This window comes from Prionailurus viverrinus, chromosome B1 (assembly GCF_022837055.1).
Source record: "Prionailurus viverrinus isolate Anna chromosome B1, UM_Priviv_1.0, whole genome shotgun sequence".
Classification (NCBI taxonomy): Eukaryota; Metazoa; Chordata; class Mammalia; order Carnivora; family Felidae; genus Prionailurus; species Prionailurus viverrinus.
In genome coordinates this window covers 3,161,561-3,182,368 of record NC_062564.1, presented here as the reverse complement: position 1 = coordinate 3,182,368, position 20,808 = coordinate 3,161,561, and the positions used below count along the sequence as shown (strand labels likewise).

General features: G+C 45.7%; 1 protein-coding gene across 1 annotated transcript in view; it reads left to right on the top strand.

Moving 5' to 3' along the window:
* The window catches only part of CSMD1 (CUB and Sushi multiple domains 1), a gene marked incomplete at its 5' end in the record, with an annotated part of 688,146 nt that overhangs the window by 273,922 nt on the left and 393,416 nt on the right, over positions 1-20,808 (top strand). Inside the window, 3 exons of the mRNA XM_047855978.1 lie at positions 15,943-16,125; positions 17,253-17,579; positions 18,547-18,741. Coding sequence (XP_047711934.1) covers positions 15,943-16,125; positions 17,253-17,579; positions 18,547-18,741 — 705 coding nt within the window. The remainder of the gene's footprint in view (positions 1-15,942; positions 16,126-17,252; positions 17,580-18,546; positions 18,742-20,808) is intronic.

Below are 20,808 nucleotides of genomic sequence, written 5' to 3'. Positions count from 1 at the left end.
CTTTCTTTTTCATCACCGAATGATATTCCATTATATACGCCACAGTTGTAAAAATCATTCATTCATGCACAAATGATTGCAATGTTTCCATGTCTTGCTTATTATTAAAAAAATAACACTGCGGTGAACATGGGGGGGGGGACAGATATCTCTTCAGTACAGTGATTTTGTTTCCTTGAGGTCTATGTCCAGAAGTGGGGCTGCTGGACTTATATTGTAGCTTTATTGTTAATTTGGGGGGAACCTCCGTACCGTTCTCCACGGCGGCTGCACCAGTTTGCAGTCCCACCAACAGTGCGTGAGGGGTCCCTTTTCCCCACATCCTCGCCAGCATCTGTGTTTCTTGTCTTTCTGATGAAAGCGCTGATTATGGCGATGTCTCATTGTGGTTCCGATTTGCCTTTTCCTGATAATGAGTGATGTTTGAGTACCTTTTGGGCTACCTGTTGGCCATCTGTATGTCTTCATTGAAAAAAACGTCTATTCGGGTGATTTGGTCACTTTACTTAGTTTTTTAAATTTTGTTATCACTATTTCTTTGCTATTCAATTGTATCGGTTCCTTACATATTTCGGATATTAACCTCTTACCAGATAGATGGTTTGTAAATATTTCTTTCATTCCATAGGCTGTATTTCCATATAGTTGATCATTTCTTCCACTGCACAGAACCGGTCCTGCTTGATTTTTGCTTCTGCTGCTTATGCGGTCAGTGTCATATCCAAAGAGTCATTGCCAAGACCCATGTCAAAGAACTTTGTCCCTGTTTTCTTCTGGGCACGTCATGGTTTTTGGTCTTCTTGACTTCAATCCACTTTGAGTTAGTTTCGTGTGTGGTGTAAGACTCCAGTTTCCTTCTTCTGCGTGTAGATGCTGAGTTTTCACAACACCTTTGTTGAAGAGGCCATCATTTCCTCATTGAGCGTTCCTGGCTCCCTTGTAAAATGACTGTAGATACGTGGGTTTATGTCTGGGCCTCTCTATTCTGGTCCGCTGATCTGTATGTCTGCTTTCCCGCCAGCACCCTACTGCTTTGATCGCGAAAACTTGGCAGTGTAGTCTGAAATCAGGAAATGGGATGCCTCCAACATCGTTCTTTCTCAAGATCGCTTTGGCTCTTTGGAGTCTTTCGTGGTTACATATACATTTTAGGCTTGTGTGTTCTTCTTTGTATAAAAAAAGAAAGAAAGAAATGCAGCTCTTCTTTGTGTGGGGTGGTCCAGGAGCTGCTTCAGCCTCACCTCCGAGTTCAGGGTTTTCTTCTCTCTGGATTGTTGCTAGTTGCTCTTCTTTTTGGGGGGGGGGGGGGCTGTAGTTGGGACGACTTATGTCACCATCTTGATCACATCACTCCTGATCAATTGAGTAATCATTTTAAAAATCCAAATAAATATTCGTGTAGTGACCAAGACCTCCGCAACCTGGTGTATCTACCATGTCAAACAGAAATTGTCTGACTTTGTCAAAAAGTAGATTTAGGGAGGGGTGCCTGGGAGGCTCAGTCAGTTAAACATCCGACTCCTGGTTTTGGCTCAGGTCATGATCTCACGGTTCGTGGGTTCCAGCCCTGTGTTTCAGGCTTTGTGCTGACAGCGGAACCTGCTTGGGATTCTCTTTCTCTGTCTCTCTCTCTCTCTCTCTCTCTCTCTCTGTCTCTCTCTCTCTCTGTCCTCCCCTGCTCACTCTCTCAAAATACATAAATGAACTTAAAAAAATAGATTTAGGGGGATAATGCACACCAGTGGGAACAGCACGTGGTATGTTGTAAAACTTTACTCCTGATAAATCATTCGCACTTGGCAATATGGTGTGTTATCTAAGATACTATCATAAAAAACATGGAGGTACATTTCCAAATAAAATAGATGCATTTTGTAAGTAAAGAAAACAGTATTTTTATTTTCCATCTATTGTATGTTTTTTCCTTTTTTTCTTTTCGATCTAGGACAAGGGCTAAAACATGATTACACTTCATAAAAGGATCCAGGGGATAGTAAAACTCTTATGGGGGTGCCTGGTGGCTCAGTCCGTTAAGCATCCAACTTAAGCTCAGGTCATGATCTCACAGTTCCTGAGATCAAGCCCCGTGTCAGGCTCTGTGCTGACAGTGTGGATCCTGCTTGGGATTCTCTGTTTCCCTCTCTCTGTGCCCCTCTCCCCACTCACACTATCCCCCCCCCCAAAATAAATAAACATTAAAAAAATTAAAAAAAAACCCTCTTCTTATAAACACAGCTTCTCCTTATCCATGAATGCATCATTATTATTTTTACTACAAAATTATTTTGTCTTTACATATAAATAAAACCCACCTACCCCATCCTGGATCCTAGGTCAGTTAGGAGTTGGAAATTATTTCATGAACGAGCAAATACATCTGAAATATGGTGAGAGTTACAAGTATAGAAACAAAAGCATATAAAAAAACATGTATAAATATAAACCTCTATGACATTCATTAAGAATAATTTCAAGGAGGGTCACCTGGCTGGCTCATCTGGTAGAGCATGTGACTCTTGATCTCAGGGCAGTTAAGTTCAAGCTTTGTGTTGGGTGTAGAGATTACTTAAAAGTAGAATCTTTAAAAACATTAAAAAAAATAAAATAACTTTGAAGAGCATGTACTGTGCATTGGTCACTTGACTAGCTGCTGGAGATTGAGCAGTCGGTAAAGTAGACCCTCGTGGAGCTTACCGTAAAGCACAAAGGATAAATATAATGCACAGTGACATGTGTTAGAGAAGAGTGAGACGCAGGCAGATCATGGGATACAAGCTACCAGAGCGCAAGCACGGTTGAAATGAGAATACGGACAGTGAATTGACCTGGGGAGCCGATAGGCAGGGTGGACACAACGTTTACAGTGGGCGTGAAGGATAGAAAGAGAGTACGATCAGAACTTGGAGCCTGGATGGTGGATCGCAAGGAAGAGAGTAAGGAAAAGTGGCCCAGAGGAGTTAGCGTCCAGATTGTGCCGGGCTTTCTACATGAAAAGACTTTGAATTAAGAATGGAGGTCGCCAGAGGCATTTCCAGCAAGTTAGGGCCATCACCGGGTTTGAGGTTTAGAAACATTGTTTTGGCTGCAGCATAGAAAATGGAATGAAGAGACAGGGTGCGAAATGGTGAGATGGTCACAGAGGCAGCAGTGCTGGGTGGACACAGACAATCCTGGGTGATGAACAATGACACCCTAACCAAGGAGCCACTCGAACGTGTGGGAGTGTAGTGGATGCTGTAGAACGTGTTTGTGTGGGGTATTTGGGGCCTGGAAGGACAAGTGGCAGAATCCATGAGTGAACTGTGTATGTTCTCTGAGATGGCCCTAAAACAATGTTTTTAGTAAAAATTAAGCCGTGATTACTGCGGTTCGTATTTTTTGCTAAGTTCTAAATCTGAGATTTCGGAGTGTCACAAAAATATAAAACCGGAAGGGACATTAACAGTCATCCAATCCTATGGGCTTTGTTTCTCATTAAGGTTAAATAACGTACATAGGGTTTTAAAGCTGGTTTCTACTACAACTGAAACAAAACTATCTTCACCAGGGAAGAGAGTGCATTTAAAAGCTGTTACAGTACTTGCTGTCTTTTGAAACTAAAGAAATCTTGCAGAAACTTTAAAATATTCTTCCGTGGGTTCAAGAACCGTAACATAAAGTGGAAACACATGGAAGGAAATATCCCCATTGCATCAGAAATAGTTGTGATATGTGAACTACTTTTACTCTAAGTGTTTTCAGCATGTGGTGCTCTTCATAACAACAACAAATAACAAAATTATAATAATGCAGGTGGTACTGGAACCTTTTACACCCCAAGTGAATTCTTGCAATGTATGAAAGGAATAGGGCACAATTCTCATCACTGATAAGAGATTAGTGTTTCTGCGCTCAACCATTCTTCTATGGACCTGACCGAATAACAAGCTGGAGAAATGTGAAGAAAGGATGGAGTTATCCATCTTTGACGGACTAAGGACCAGCATTAGCTGGAAGAAGGATAAGCTGACGGTGAGAACATTCTGTGAACAGGGGGACCGGGGCAGGGAAACGCACCAAGGAAGGTGTGGATCTCTGCGTTTGCCTCCAAAGGAGGTTGTGCAGAAAAGCACAAGTTGATGACCGCCATCCTGAGCACATGGGTCGGGATGCATGGGTGGACCACAGGGACCTCCCTAAGTGACGGGACGGGGTGAAGAACTGGAAAATTCTGAGCAAGAAGACATACATATGTGTCATCCTCATGAGCAAGTTGCTTTTAGGGTGGAAAAAGTAGGTCTTCTGACTGTGACAGACAGCAGGGGATGGGCCTCATGCGGAGACAGGGTACATTTCTGCTACTCAGGATGGAGTTGACCATGTGGAGGGATAACAGTGTGAACCGTGCACTCAGCCTTCCCAGGACTAACGGTCCTTGACCCTCAGGCGGAACATAGGTGAGTGTTGTTGACAACAGACCAAAGCATAGGCTCCCTTCATCCACCCTAATCACCAGCACCCCTTCCTGTGCTCTCCTGTGGTAACTTGCTGGTCCAGGACAACCTTCCCTCTCTTAAAAGATGGGAAAGTTAAGGATCAAGCTTGGGCCCTCCAGAGAGCGGGAGGAGAATTAGACACTTGAACTTGGCCAACAGAGAGCACTTGACAGCTCCCTCCTGTGTCCTGAGGAACTTGTCATCACCAGAAATTCCCAGAAGCTCCATTTTCTTCTTCATGTGTGCTGACTACTCCTTCTCACCCAACTCTGACAATCCCCAACCCACGACAGACCCCCAGGCTTCCATCGTCACCATCAGCAAGGGCCTTCTTGTCCTCACATGGTCAGAGAATTGGTGGAATAAAAACAAACCAGTTGCCCAGGAACTGTATGCTACTCTAATCAGAGAGTAATTCTCCCTCTGGGCTTCATAAAAATAATTTTTCATCGAATTGCAAACAGTGCTCTCAAGAGTCTTTTTAGGAAACATTTATCAAAGGAGCTTCCTCCTTTTGATGATTCTCAGCATCTGCCAGGGGAGTGAATTCGAAACTGAAGTCAGTTAAGTAGAAAACCTTTGCCAGAGAAAGTAAAAGCGACCGATCTTGACCTAAGGAAGGACTTGTGTACTCTACAATAATTTCACGTCATGGGAACAACAATTTATAGATATCGTGTCTTTTCTTCACACTCGTGTTAGTGTGTCGGGGCTGTCGTAACACACACCACACGTTGGGGGCTTACGCGTACGTCCTCATGGTCGCACGGTTATAAGTCCAGCATCACAGTGCCGGCAGCTTTGATGTCCTCTGAGGCCTCCCTTCTCGGCTTTCAGGTGGCTGTCTTCTCCCTGAGTCGTCACAGAGCTTCCTCTCTGTGTGTGCCTGGCCCTAGTGTCTCTTCCTCTTCTTAGAAAGACACCAGTCCAGGGGCAGCTGGTGGCTCAGTCGGTGAAGTGTCCGACTTCGGCTCAGGTCATGATCTCACAGTCCGTGAGTTTGAGCCCCACATCAGGCTCTGTGCTGACAGCTCGGAGCCTGGAGCCTGCTTCCGATTCTGTGTCTCCCTCTCTCTCTGCCCCTCCCCTGCTCATGCTCTGCCTCTCTGTGTTTCAAAAATAAATAAAAACATTAAAAAATTAAAAAAAAAAAAAAAAGAAAGAAGAAAGACACCAGTCCTAGGGAATCGACCTTAGTTACATTTCTAAAGGCTCCACCTGGGGCGCCTGGGTGGCTCAGTCGGTTGAGCGTCTGACTTCGGCTCAGGTCACGATCTCGCGGTCCGTGAGTTCGAGCCCCGCGTCGGGCTCTGGGCTGATGGCTCAGAGCCTGGAGCCTGTTTCCGATTCTGTGTCTCCCTCTCTCTCTGCCCCTCCCCCGTTCATGCTCTGTCTCTCTCTGTCTCAAAATAAATAAATGTTAAAAAAAATTAAAAAAAAAAATAAAGGCTCCACCTCCAAATATGGCCACATTGAGGGTTAGGGCTTCACAATAAATTGTGCGGCGGGGGGGGGGGGGGGGGGGGTATATAATTCATTCCATAACAACTGTGAATAACTATTGATTAACAGTTAATTCAGTATGGTATTCCCTGATAATTACCTGCTGTGCTGACATCCTGTGTTGCCAATTTAGGGCAGAGCCGTATCCTTGGGTAAGATGACATTATCTTATAAGATGAAATGTCTAACAAGAACACATGCCTGAACAGATGATGTGCCAACTCTGAAGAGATGACCTAATAAAGTACCCGTGGGCGGTGCCAAGATTCTCCAGAAGCAATTTGCTCTTTGCTCTAATGCACAGATAATTGGATAATCAAGTGCCCAAATGTTGTGCCTAATTGTAGAGCAAAGTTGAAAAAAAGTGGCCCAGACCGTGTTTAGATTATTCATAGCTAAATGCCCATTTCAATCACAAAATAATCTCTGCAAACTGGGCACAAGCCATTGATCTCAGTAGATATAATAGACATAGGATGCTTATCTTTGGCAAAAATTAATAAGCAATATGTAGTCAAGGAAGTAATGTCCAATATCTATCTAGGACAGCAGGTATAGGGTACTTATGTCTAACAAGTGTGACTTCCTGTCTCTGAGAAAAACTGGCTGTGAAACATACTTGGAAGAATTAGTGACTTTATGTTCTATGTCTGCTAACTAGAAGCCTGTGGAATGTTCTAAGAAACGGTGCCTTTCATTTCGGTACAGTTCATCTCCTTAGGAAAAAACTTGATAACAGGGCCAGTAATTTACTAAACCTATTTCGTAGTTTCCAAAATTAAAAATTCTTTTTATTTGGCCCTTGAATATGTACCTCTTTCTCTTCTATATGGACAGCCATCCATATGTGCTTTCAAGCCCAGGAAATTAGAAGTCAATTGGAAGTTAGCCAGTGAAAGAGTACCTGTGACTTGCCATCTACTCCAACAAAAGTAGCCTTGGACCCCCCCTGATTTTTATGGCAGGATGAGGAAAGAAAAAGAAATCCCCATGGCACCTGGGTGGCTCTGTCAGTTAAGTAACAACTTTGGCTCAGGTCACGATCTCAGTTTGTGGGTTCCAGCCCCATGTCGGGCTCTGTGCTGACAGCCCAGAGCCTGTACCTGCTCTAGATTCTGTGTCTCCCTCTCTCTGCCCCTCCCCCATTCCTGCTCGCTCTCTCTCTCTCTCTCTCTCAAAAATAAATAAAAAGTTTAAAAAAAGAAAAGAAAAAGAAATCCCAAATGGTTTTGATTCATTGTATCCTGAAGCACTCTTCTTTTTTTCTTTTTACGTAATTTGTTATTTTTCTACCTATGTGAAAATCATTTTGATCATATTCACACTTTGTCTCAAAACACGTTTACTTTTATATTTACTTGCCTTAGTTATTTAACTCCCAACTTATTCCCAAAAGAATTTTTAAAAACTTATTTCTACCTTTTTTTCCCTGAAAACTAAATACAGGGTAGCAGCATAGTTAAACGCTGCGCTGGTGAACAGAGCCACACATGTTAGAAAGGATTTTATGTCTGGGAGGTGATTTTGTTCCCACTGAGGTGATATTTTTGGTAGGAATTCAATTCAATTTTTAATTTTGCTAACATTCTATAGCAGACATTGTGGATTATCTATGAAAATTATCATTTATTAAAAAAAAAAAAAACACCTGACTTTTTTTTTCCCCTACACTGTGGAGTCTAACATGACATTTCCTGGATCTTTCAAGGTAGGAATGACCCAGGTGAGCTACAGGGGACAAAGACAAGTGAACAGATAGAGCCTCTGGAAAGTTTTGGGGTATTTTTGTTTTTTTGAATGTTTTTTGTGCATGTGTTTGTGGTTTGTAAAGAGAAAACCCAGCTCGCCGCCCTTGTGGGAAGCCTGGACTGTCCACCTCCTCCTGCCTTGAGATGTGGCAGCCACTTTGCGCCACGAGACCGCACCACTCACGATGTTGGCCTGTGAGTCCAGGGGGCGGGCGTCTGCAGAGCATGTGGGCTCTCGCCGACCTAACCCATATGCCACTCTGCCCTCCAGCCTCTGGGTGCGTGAGGAAAAGGAAAGGCTCGTGAGTTCGAGCTAGCGTCCATTGAACCGCTTTGTTCCTCACAGCCGAGGGCAGTCCTCGTCAAATGAGATTCACAATGTTTAGTGACACTAAGTGTCATCCTGTGGCCTGTGAGAAAGAGAGCGTTGTGGCGTGTGAGCTGACCTGGCTGTTTCCGTGCTGGTGTGACTTACGGGTACGTTTATCGCACACATTGAATCGTTTCCATGTGATTATTTTTAAGCAGGCATATAGAATAAATCCACTTTGGTGTTTCTCTTTTTGCATCAGTCTTGGCTTTAGTCCAAATTAAGGGCCGTTCTTGGGAAACTATTCCAGTTGCCCTTTGATAGCACGCACGCTGTGTGCTTGTTCATGAAATACTTATTACCAGGGGTCAGTCTAAATCAGTCTTTTTTTTTTTTTTTTTTTGGATTTTCTATATCTTCGTTCTGGTGCGGACACGCTCGAGGGAAAGGCCCGCTGGGTGAGAGAGGAGGGGGTGAAATTCTGCATGTTCCCTGTCCAGACCCCTGCTAGGTGCTGCGTGCCAGTGGGGTCCTGTGTTTTGTCGTCTTGAAAACTCCAGCCTCTCTCATCCTTCTGCCTCCAGTCCTGAGGGAGGCCCTTTCCTGCTTGGCAGCTGTCCCTCCTTCTTCCCAGGCTCTGTGTTGGCAGTGCAGCTAAATGCTTCGTTGGGAAACACTAGATTTGTGAGTGGGAGGGGTGGAGCTCCCTGTGATGCTGGTGTGTGGGCAAGTTTGGGAACTGCTGATTTCAAGAAACCAGAATGTAGAGGCCACGGTGAGAGAGGGGTCTGCTTAATTTTGCCAGAACTAAGACTGCCTCACTCTTTATTTTTTTTATTTTTTTTTTAATTTTTTTAACGTTTTATTTATTTTTGAGACAGAGAGAGACAGAACATGAACAGGGGAGGGGCAGAGGCAGAGGGAGACACAGAATCGGAAGCAGGCTCCAGGCTCCGAGCCATCAGCCCAGAGCGCGACGCGGGGCTCGAACTCAAGGATCGCGAGATCGTGACCTGAGCTGAAGTCGGACGCTCAACCGACTGCGCCACCCAGGTGCCCCTGCCTCACTCTTCAAAAATGCAATTGATAATGTCTCAATCTCGAAGCTTCTAGTTGACAGGAAAAACATCGTAATACAGAGGCATCTTTAAAATTATCAGATATTGCATTCTGTGATGATAATACAGGGCCAAATGACGTAAGGATCAGCTTTACCTAAAGTTCTAAAGTTGAAGGGCTTGGGGCGTCTGGGTGGCTCAGTCGGTTACGCCCTGACTTGGGCTCAGGTCATGATCTCAAGGCCATGGGTTTGACCCATGCGTGGGGGCTCTGTGCTGACAGCTCAGAGCCTGGAGCCTGTCTTCAGATTCTGTGTCTCCCTCTCTCTCTGTCCCTACCCTGCTCGTGCTGTCTCTCTCTCTCTCTCTCTGTGTGTCTCTCAAAACTCAACATTAAGAAAAGAATGTAAAAAAAGAAAAAGAAGGTAGAAGGGCTTTTTCCTTCCTTTTGGACCTGTCACATCCTGAAAACGGGGCCGGTAATTAATCCTGGTGTTGGTCAAGAGGGTGGACATTAACATTGCAGGCAAGTAGGATGTGTCCTGAGCGACAGCTCCTTAGCACCCGGGGGAAGGTGGCGGCCACTGGCTCTGGACACGGAGTGTGGGCGGCTCCACTGGGTGCTGCCCTTGGCTGAATGGCTCCGGACCCAGCCCAGCTGCAGCGTCAGCATCTCTGCAGTGGCTCTGAGGCAGCCTTTCTTTCCCATGACCTACGGGGTGAGCACTCGGGGCGAACACGGTTTGCTTTCAGCTGCTTGCTTTGATTTTAAAGACATATGATGCCCAGTACTAACTTGAGAATATCTTTGCCATGACAGATATCTCGCCAGGAGTGTTATGGTGGTCATCCATCCGTCTGTTCAAATTATTGCACTGTAGACTTCTGGAAGATAATTATTTTTCATCCTAGTAGCTTAGCACATAAGAGGTGCTCCACTAATAATTTTGGAAGAGTACCAAAGAGACTAATACATGAGATAAAAGATCTGTGACTTAAACCTCCATTCTCAGTGGGGCACCCTTTCCTGTAACACATGTCGCCCACCAAGTGTATCTAAAGGGGTTGATAGAAGTTAACATCTTCGGGATAATTTAGGATTGGACTTGTTGCCAACAAAGAAGCAAAAATCCATACGGTGGATACCTCTAAGTTGTGTTTTATTTTATGGTGGCGTTTAGGTGCCTTCTCTCCAATATTTATTACAGCATGAAATGTTTCACAATAAATTAGGAAACAACTGGCCGTTTTCTGTAGCTCTCACAGCATGATTATAAGACAGCGTGATGAAAGAACCATATCCCCGTCAAGGTCTAGAGGTTCTGTGTCGCCTGGTCCTTGACCCGCTCGTTGCTTTTGTGTTTTGCTCGTCTGGCCCTTTATCACCGGACTACAGTCACTCTTGGCGTCTGGCTGTTCCTCAGCCCTGCCTGGTGGATTCCCCGCTCAGCCCCGTGCTTTGGTTCTGTCTTCTGTCCATGCAGGGTTCTTCTCTCTTACACTCACAGACGCATCCTCCCTTCACATCTCTGCTCGAATGTGTGCTTTGCAGAGGGTGTCCCTGGATCCTCCCCCTGAAACAGACCACCACGGTCTGTGTTCCCTCTTACCCCCCGTCCTCTCTTTTTGGAACATTTATCCGTGTCTGACATATTTCATACTATTTGTTTATTTTCTGCTGAGTGCCCGAGCTGCAGTCTTCACAAGATCCATGATTTGGTGCGTTTGCTTGTTTCTTACACCTTACAGCTAGAACAGTCCACGTACTGTGCGCCAAGATACCAGCCACAGACTAAGACATGGGGCAAAGCCTAGTAGCTCTTTGTAGGGAACAAAACAAGTCAGCCGCCTGTCTTATAGCTAGAAGCCTGGTCAGACATCTCAGAAGGTCCGTAAAAGAACAAAACAACACCAGCATCCACTTTGTTTCAGGCGCTGATTTTAGTACTGGGAAATACAGAGAAAGATATGGATTGGTCATCATTCTGGAAAAATTTGCAGTGTGATGGGACAGAAAGACAGGATCGCAACTCAAATCAATCCTGACTGGATTAGTTCTAAAATGTCTACCAAAAAAAGGACCCGGCAATTCTGGAACAGGGAGCCACACCTGGGCTGTGGGGATTTGAAGAGGCTTTAATGAGGGCGGTGCCACGAAAGGAGAAGAGGAGGTGTCTTCGATGGGGGTGGGGGACACCAGAACGGAAGGATGCCCGGCAGCATGAGAGATTCTGGAGTGTTCAGTATGCCTCTGGCCTGAATGTGAGCGCCCTTCACGGAAAGGCAGAAATTTAAGTTGAAGACGCGCACGGTATTTGGGACATGCACGCTGACTGCATGCTGCTGGGTCCCTTTACGACATACAGGCAGCTGATAGGTGGGTGTACCCATAGGTGCACGCCTGTGGGCTGGTTGAGGAGGACAGGACGTTCCGTGGAGTGTTGAAGAGAAGATACAGAAGTGAGAGTCAACACCACGGCACCCCGATGTGCCAAAAATATTGTGCAGATAGGGTTTGATAAGGGGCCCTGCGGCAAGGTACTCAGCTGTGTAAAGGAGCCCAGGGGAACTTGGCTGTGACTGGAGCGAGCATTCGTTCCCCTGTGCTTCTGTGCCCTGTGCTGGGGCCATGACAGGTGCACGTGCAAAGGTGAGTAATCAGCCAGGCCTCCGTTAGCTGTGCGCCACACCACGTGCAAGTGTCGGAGGGCAGCTCTCGTGGGTCAAGAGGCTTGCGTTTAATTGAACAAAATTGCCTTTTGTAGATCAGGAACTGTCCAACGACTGACAAGTTCATAGGGTTCAGCTCCGTGTTTCTCATGACCGTTCTCAGAAATTTATGTCTAAGTCACCTGTGCTCGTCTGTTGGCACCGCTCTGTTTTCCAGTATCTGGTCCAGAGTGATATCCCATTTATGCACACGTTCTATTCTCTCCAGAAAGACCACACGGGCTTGCCACAGCAAGAGTCCCCCTGCCAGGCTCACTGTCAGTCTTGCTGTTTGGCTCCCGTGCCATCTAATGCCCGTATGTTGGTAAAAGCAAAAACGCCCAGATAAATTAAAAGAGCAAATAGCGGGGCATCTGGGGGCTCAGTCGGTTAAGCGTCCAACATGGGCTCAGGTCGTGACCTCACGGTTTGGGAGTTGGAGCCCCTCTTCGGGCTCTGTGCTGACCGCGCAGAACCCAGTTCAGATTCTCTATCCCCATCTCACTGCCCCTCCCCACTTCGCGCTTTCTCTCTCAAAAATAAACATTAACAAAGATAAAAGAGAAAATGATGAATCCAATTACTCATTTGTTATGTAAACATTTACAGGTCTAATATACCTAATAAAGCGCGTTAGAGATGAATGTTAAGTATGTAGTGTCAATAGAATTGTTTTAGGTGAAGTTTTAAAATATCCTTCGAAAATATATCATAAAATTCAGAAAACTTAATATGGAAAAATTAAAATGAAATAATGGGATGTAGTACTTTTAAAGGTTCTTGTCAAGAAGAAGGAAAACAGGGGCGCCTGGGTGGCTCAGTTGGTTGAGTGACCGACTTCGGCTCAGGTCATGATCTCACGGTTTGTGAGTTTGAGCCCCGCATCGGGCTCTGTGCTGACAGCCCGGAGCCTGGAGCCAGCTTCGGATTCTGTGTCTCCTTCTATCTCTCTGCCCCTCCCCCACTCATGCTCTGTGTCTCTCTGTCTCAGAAATAAATAAACATTAAAAAAAAAAGATTAAAAAAAAAGAAGAAGGAAAACACATCAATAGGAATGTCATAGAGTCCCCAGTAGAAGGCTGATACTGATAAACAATATCAGAGAAGAAATGAAGAAATAATCACACCTAATATTTCCTCAAGTTCCGTTTCTAGATTGACAATTTGGAAGAGATCTTTTGACCAGCTTTTTTGTTTGTTTGTTTTTTGTTTTTGTTTTGTTTTGTTTTGTTTTTGGTCTGTAGGGACTTCAGTCTTTCGACTGATAACAAACTGTCAGATTCTTTTCCACAAAAGCCTCTCCAGGTCATCTTTGACGTCTTACATTTCGTTATGTATGGAAACAGGTTTCCTGCGGTCGCTATATCAATGTCAACACTGATTATTCATCTTCCATTTGTTCCATAGTTTCACAAAAACTATGTGAAGTAGACGCAGATTCTCAAGGGAAGGCAGTGTGCCCTCCAAGGGGAATTTCAAAACCCCGTGCGGATTGTGTCACACTCATTTGGGGGCAAGAGCGGGCTCAGTGTGTTGGGGTCGCGCGTGCAGAGTGACCCCTCGCACCTCCTCCAGATGAAGCTACACTGGTGTAACCACGGGCCACGACCACACTTCTCCCGTGGCTGAAGAAAAAGTCCTACTAGCGCTCACACCCGCTGACCCCACACCACGCTGTCTGGCCACTAATCACTGGTCTCTACGGAGCACCTACTAAGGACGCGTCTGGACCCACGAAGGTTGGCATCTTTGGTGGAAGTGAATGACCACAGGACCCAGCAGGAGGGGCACAGTGGCCTTCATCTGCACCCACACCACGGGTCTAACCACAACCGTGCGGTGTCCTAGCACTCCACTCAGGAGTTCTTGGAATCCATTAATGTAGGAAACAGCATTATCCCAATGTGCCATTGTTTATTTTCTTGTAAGAAGGAACCGCAGGTTTTGGAACCACAGACGCACAACTGACGTCTGCAAGTCTAAAGTTTGCTCACAATAGTATAATGGCTGACACTTTGAGCCCTATATGCTGGGTATGTTGTGTGAATTATGTCGTTTAACCCCCTCATCTGTCCTTTGAGGTAGGCAGTGGTCCCTGATGATGTATAAACGAGGCTTTTGAGAGACTAAATTGCTCATGGTGGCCACTCAAAGGCCAGGAGGCCCAGAATCCAGTCTGGCATCCTGACTCCTGACCTCAGGGCTGTGTCGTTTGCCAGGACCAGGGGGTGCTCAGCCCCTACCCGAGAGACCCACGAACTGCAAGCTGGGTTTTGTTATAAACCATTGCTGTGAACTGCCTTTGATTCACATCGGAAAACAAACAAACAAACAAAAAAAAAAAAAAAAACTTGGTTCAAGGCATCCCGAGTGTTGAATTCAAGTAAACCCACTCGTGGCTCAGTTCAAGTCAAGTCACACGACTTGAACTCCAAGGTCTGTCCTTAAGAAAACACGTTCTCTGGGTGATTTCTTTGGCCTGCGTTGCACCCAGGAACACTTCTGTTCCCGTGGATCTGTCACTATAAGGGTCACCTTCTTTCCTGGAGAGCCCGGGAGGTTAGCGGAGCACCCTGGACCTGTGACCCTGCACCTGTTTTTGTTTCCTGCTCTTACACTTAGGAAAACAGGTGTGACAGTATCCCATATACTGGAAGTCTTGACAGCATTATGAAAGTACGGGCTGATTCCACTGCTTTGGTATGCCTGAACTCTCAGAAGTACAGTTTCTCCTCTCGTCACTGGGTGTGTGTATACGTTCCACATACGGTAGGCACGATCCTCAAGACCATCCAGCAACCCAGTCCTGTGCCATTCTACAGACATTCTCCAAAATTGTGAACTGGATTAGAAAATAGTTAGATTGCTAGTAAAACCTAAGTTTGAGTTTGTGCTTGGCCGGTGCAAGAAATTAGAATAAGCCCATGACAAATTTCAGAAGGCAGATCCAATCGGTGCATTTTGGATGTGTGCGTGGAAACCATCCCATGCGTCTCGAAATTTGCTTGTCTCCCTCCCTGCGCTCACCAGTCCTGCAGAGAATGTTTACACTTGTATTCAGCTCAGCTCCTATCTCATCCTAAAACCCTGCAACACCTTCTTCCCAGGGCAAAACACACAAAAACCCAACAGGCTGCTTGAGGGGGGGGGGGGGGGTTCCCTCCCTTCCTTTCTAGCGATCGGTGCCCGCTACCCTGGGCTGGTATCTCTTTCTTAGAAGGGCTGATTTCAGGCTTCCCTCAGGATGTTTATACCTTCTCTTTCCTCCCCCATCTATTATTGTGTAATCCTTTGAACGTCTCCACTTTGCTTCAAACCCCACCTATCGTGATCTGAAACTCATATACATTTGAAACTTTCATGGTTTCCCTCCATATAATGTGAGCCCCATGAGTGCGAGAATTCTGTCTTGTTTGCTCAGTCACCTCAGTACCTAGAACAGGGCCTGACACATAGTTTGCTCTCAAAAGCTATTTCTATGTGAGTAAATAGCCTATGTTATTTAATAGATTCTGTGTACTTAACACTTAAGACGGAGGTGCGGTTGAAGTCTATGTATATATACTCCTGGTGTGTTTGTGTCCCTATTTCATTACAGTTGTGTTTTCATGAAAAGGGGCTTGATTCTGCCCATTTTCTCTTCATCCAGAGACCATTAATGTATTTGCTTTTTTTCATAAATGAGTCTTAAGATTGAGGGAAGGAATATTCAAATGCATTTATTGACTTAAATATTCAGTAGCGAATGAACAATCTTGTTTTGTTTACATTAAAAAAAAACAGACGGATGAAAACATAATACGTGTTTATATTTTAACGGCAGGGTGCAGGAGGCGCGTGGGCCGGAAGAGGCATCTATGTATTAATTGTAGCATTTGCGTCACCAGCATCCGTGTAACTGTCCGTCTCCCTTAGGAGACAGTACGTTAAATACCTTTCTCTCAAGTTCACTTAACCTTTTTACCCCCAGGCTTTTGTAATTAAATGTTGATGAAACGAGCATCCTTTGGAAACTCTTAACAAAAACTACGGGTAGACCAGCAGAAGGAACCACTCGCTCACTTTCTGAATTGTTGACAAATGTTCACTGCATGTTTTTTTTTTTTTTTTGACCGCTCGTTTTTCTCTCCCATTTTCAGAAATCGAAAAGGGAGGATGCGGGGACCCTGGGGTCCCCGCCTACGGGAAGCGGACTGGCAGCAGCTTCCTGCACGGGGACACCCTCACTTTTGAGTGCCAGGCGGCCTTCGAGCTGGTGGGGGAGAGGGTCATCACGTGCCAGCAGAACAACCAGTGGTCAGGGAACAAGCCCAGCTGTGTGTGTGAGTACTGTGCCCTGGGGGGCCGGGCAGGGGCCGGGGCCGGGGACAGAGAGGGCTGCGTGCCAGGCAGGGGCAGGGGACAGAGACGGCTGCTGTCAGCATCTCTAGGGAGAGCCTCAGGGACCAGAAGGGGCAGGGGCGTTGTCCAATGCCCACTCCCTCGCTGTCCTCACTCAGGTAAAAGCGACCCGTGACGTGGGTACCTCTTCTAGAGCACGTGGAGCCCAGGGCTCTCTGTAGAAAGAACGTTTCGTGCAGAAAAGCTTTGGCTCCCTCCAGGGCTTCCGCGGGTGGCCCGAGTGAGACCGCCCCAGGCACCCGTCTTTATGACTTTGCTAATGCTGCACCAGGGACACATCGCTGGTGAGCCCGGCTAGTGTTCGCTCGGGTTTCGGTCCAAGAACTGCCTGCTCCTCGTAAGTGAAACGTTTGCACTTCATGGCAGTTTGAAAGCAAGATTTATTTGGTAAGCAGATGTAGCTTGGCCCGGACAATGTGGGAATAAATCCAACAGGTGTCCTCCAAAAAGTCACATGTGTACATACATGCACGTGTGCATACACGTACGTAAACTGGTTTCAGGTACACACCCTTAAGAGACAGATGTCCCAAGAGATTTTTATATTATCCACCGAACCATTGGTCTGCTCCTCGGAGTTGTTACTTATTAACTGGTACCCGTAACTGATAAACAATAAATAACCTGAGAAACTGCACTTTAAAGGCAAACACAAAATGTAAAGAGAAAGGTCGTCCTAGAAGACTAAATAGCACGGATACTATTTTCCGGAAATTGTGCCTGTGACACAGACATGCCTTTTCATATGACTGTTTGCTCCTCGGAAGGCAGAAAGCTTTAACTAGAAATTCTAATATTTGCCCCAAGTGTCCGTGAAGTCGGGGAGGATGATCCCTGCGTCAAGCCTCCGCCCGATCATTTGGCTCTGGTGGTGGTGCGTCCAAAGGGATCCTGTCTTTCCGACTCCGGGGAAGAGGGAGTGTTCAGGTTCAGAATTGCCAGTTGAACAGTCGGACGCTGCCAGCCCTGCGTCCACAGCAGCCAGCTGCAGGTGCCCCTCATTGGGATCTGTGCAGACCTGTTTGAAAGTACGCTTGTGTCTTCCCAGTCTCGTGTTTCTTCAACTTCACTGCGTCGTCGGGGATTATCCTGTCCCCCAATTATCCGGAGGAATACGGCAACAACATGAACTGCGTTTGGTTGATCATCTCTGAACCCGGGAGCAGGATCCACCTCATTTTCAACGATTTTGACGTGGAGCCTCAGTTTGACTTCCTGGCGATCAAAGACGATGGGATTTCTGACCTAACAGTCCTCGGCACTTTCTCGGGCCACGAGGTGCCCTCCCAGCTGGCCAGCAGCGGGCATATCGTCCGTTTGGAATTTCAGTCTGACCACTCCACCACCGGCAGGGGGTTCAACATCACTTACACCAGTAAGCCTGCTGCCACCCGCCCCACCCCCACGTGTCCAGGCCCCCTGGCCACATGTGTCTGGGCCCCCTGACCACACGTGTCCAGGCCGACTCTTCAGAGGCTTTACAGTGATACATAGCATAGTGACAGGACTGAACTTCCCTCTCTTCCTTCCTTCTTTCCATCCCTGCATCCATCCATCCACCCATCCACCCATCCATCCATCCACCCACCCATGCATCATCCTCCATGCAAAAACTACTGTAGCAAACGGATTGAGCCATTTGGGGTCAGGAGCCGTGGATTAGAACACCAATACTTGGTATACTTAGTGAATTTTGGTTAGACACCTTTTTTCTTTCTTTTTTTTTTGTCTCAGGGCCCTCATTTGCAAACCAGATTGTATTTAAGAACATCTACTTAAATGCGTTGTTAAGTGAATAAAGTAAGGTAACAATGTTAAATATGAGTTATAAATCATAATTTACTGGCTGCCTACTTCTCTTAGGCTCTGTGCTTAGGATTTGCCAGCAATTATTTCATTTAATATTACAGAAACTCTGGGATATAGGCTGGGCATTCCTTATCTGTGAATTAAGATATCTAATCAGATCATCAGAATATCCACCAGAGGGCAGATAAAAAACATAAGAGCCAGGATTCTAACCCAGATGTGTCTGAACCAAAATCATTTCTAGCACCTGCCGTATTTCTTGTTTTTCTTAGTGCACACACAAAGTGCTTTCAAACTGTGCAGTGTAGTGTAGACAATAGTTGTATATATTTATCATGTCTTCGTTCTTCCTGTCTTACTAGGTATCACTATCCTGTCTGCTTAATGCATTTATCTATCTGTAAGTGTTTAAGTGAAATTCAGGACAATAAATCGCTTTATTAGTAAGCTTATTCCTTCCTTTTTAAATATAGCCACTTAATAGTCTAGTATGTTAATTCTATAATTATAGAATTTTTTTTTTTCCTTTTTAGCATTTGGTCAGAATGAGTGCCATGATCCTGGGATTCCCATAAATGGGCGACGTTTTGGGGACAGATTTCTACTTGGGAGTTCGGTTTCTTTCCACTGTGACGATGGCTTTGTCAAAACCCAGGGGTCGGAGTCTATCACCTGCACCCTGCAGGATGGAAATGTGGTCTGGAGCTCCACAGTCCCCCGCTGCGAAGGTACGGGTCTGCTCTCATTCGCCAGTTATTCTCCTTTGAAACGGTGACCTAACCTAACCAACACGCGGACGCACAGCAGGGTTGGTTTCCCCGGGCTGATGTCACAGAGTACCGCACCCCTGGTGGCTTACCAAATAGCCATCTGGTGTCTCAGGGTCCTGGAGGCTGAAAGTCCGAGGGCACTGTCAGTAGGGCTGGTTCCTCCTCAGCTCTGAGGGAGAATCCGTTCCAGTTCTGTCCCAGTTTGGGGGGGCTGCTGGTCTCTCTGGAGTTCCTTGGCTGCCAGAAGCATCACCCCAGCTTTCTCCATGGAGGGCTCCTACGTTGCCAAATGTGTCCTCTTTCTGATGCCACCAGTCACATTGGATGAGCGCCATGCTAATAATCCACCCTAGCTGATTATGTCTGCAAGGACCCTATTTCCAAATAAGGTCACACCCTCAGGTGCTGGAATTAAAAATCGCAAATATAAACTGGGGGTGGGGGCGGGCATAATTCAGCCTGTGACAGCAGCACGGGTTTCAGTAGCCATGTTGTTTTGTGGCTCTGCATGCAGCTGATGCAAATACCGCATAACTACTTTTCTTCTTGACATTTCTACTCTGGTTAACCAGGAAGGAAAACTAGAGGGGGTCGGAAATGGGGAGGATAGCACCTCCAGTGTTTGGTCAGGTAAAAAATATTTACTCAGAATATGTACTCACACCCCATCAGAATGGCCCATACAAAATGAGCTAAGATAAGAAAAGCTGTTTTAAAAAAAACTTAACTCTGGTAAATATCAGGAAATACATTTTAAGTAGACTTTTTTTAAAGAGCACTTTTAGGTTCACAGCAGAATTGAATGGAAGCTGTGGGTATTTCCCATATACCTCCCGCCCCACAAATGCACAGCTTTCCCAGTGATCAGCATCCCCACCAGGTGGTTCATTTGTTACAACCGATGACCCCACAGTGACACGTCACCGTGACCCAGAGTCCATGGTTACATCACGGTTGCTGTTGGTGGGGCACATTCTCTGGGTTTGGACGAATGTGTAATGACACGTATCCATCATTTTAGTGCCGTGAGGGTGGTCTCCCTACGCTAAAAATCCTGTGTCCCACCCCCTCACCCCTCCCCCAACTCCCAGCCCCTGCCAACCACTGATCTTGTTACTGTTTCTATAATGCTGCCTTTTCTAGAATGTCACACAGTCGCAGTCATATATTATGTAGCCTTTTCAAATGCGCAAGAAATACAGAGTTTAAAACAAAGGTAAAATTTGAAAACGTTAATAAGCTGTATTGTTCATAAGGTTGGGAATAGCTGGCAGTTTCTGGCCATGCTATTGAGGGGACAAGATTATGGCCTCATGGTACAAATTTATACGAATGGTTGTACATTTTCGTTTTACTTTTTGAGCTATATAAGTTGTATTTCTGGATCAAAATTGTAAGGGCATAAACAGCTCTGGAAAGATTTTTTTTTTCAAGAATGCTCTTTGCAGTATTAAATATAGCAACCAAACGTGCAAATAATTCAACTTTAAACAACAGAGAATCAGATAAATCATCACACGCTCATACACCGGGATGCGTGCATCGTTAAGACAGATTGTACCGTCGAAGATGTTCATCATGTGATGTTCATCGTGGGAACGACCAGATGATACGACCACTTGTGTTATCATACGCCACTGTGAAGAACATATGAATATTTGCACATGTCGTGATAATAATAGCTTGTTAAAAGCCTAAAAAAGAGAGTATACAACAAAATGTTGATCACGGGTACAGGTGAATTTTTCCACTGTTTATTTTTTAGTTTTTCAGTTACCATCGATCTCTAGGTGTTTATTTTCCAATAAGCAAATTCAAAACATCCTGTGTGTCAAATACAGCCTACAGTTGTGAACCTGATCTGTCTTCCCTCGTAGGTTAAGGACCTTTTTCTCCTGTCTAGAATGATTGGCCTAACGTTAGCATGCAGGCAGTGTAAGCAGAAGCGGAATGTCCTGCGAAAGATGAATTGCCCAGCGGGCTGACCACGGTGGGGCGGTGGCTTCTGACTCCCACCCTCATCCC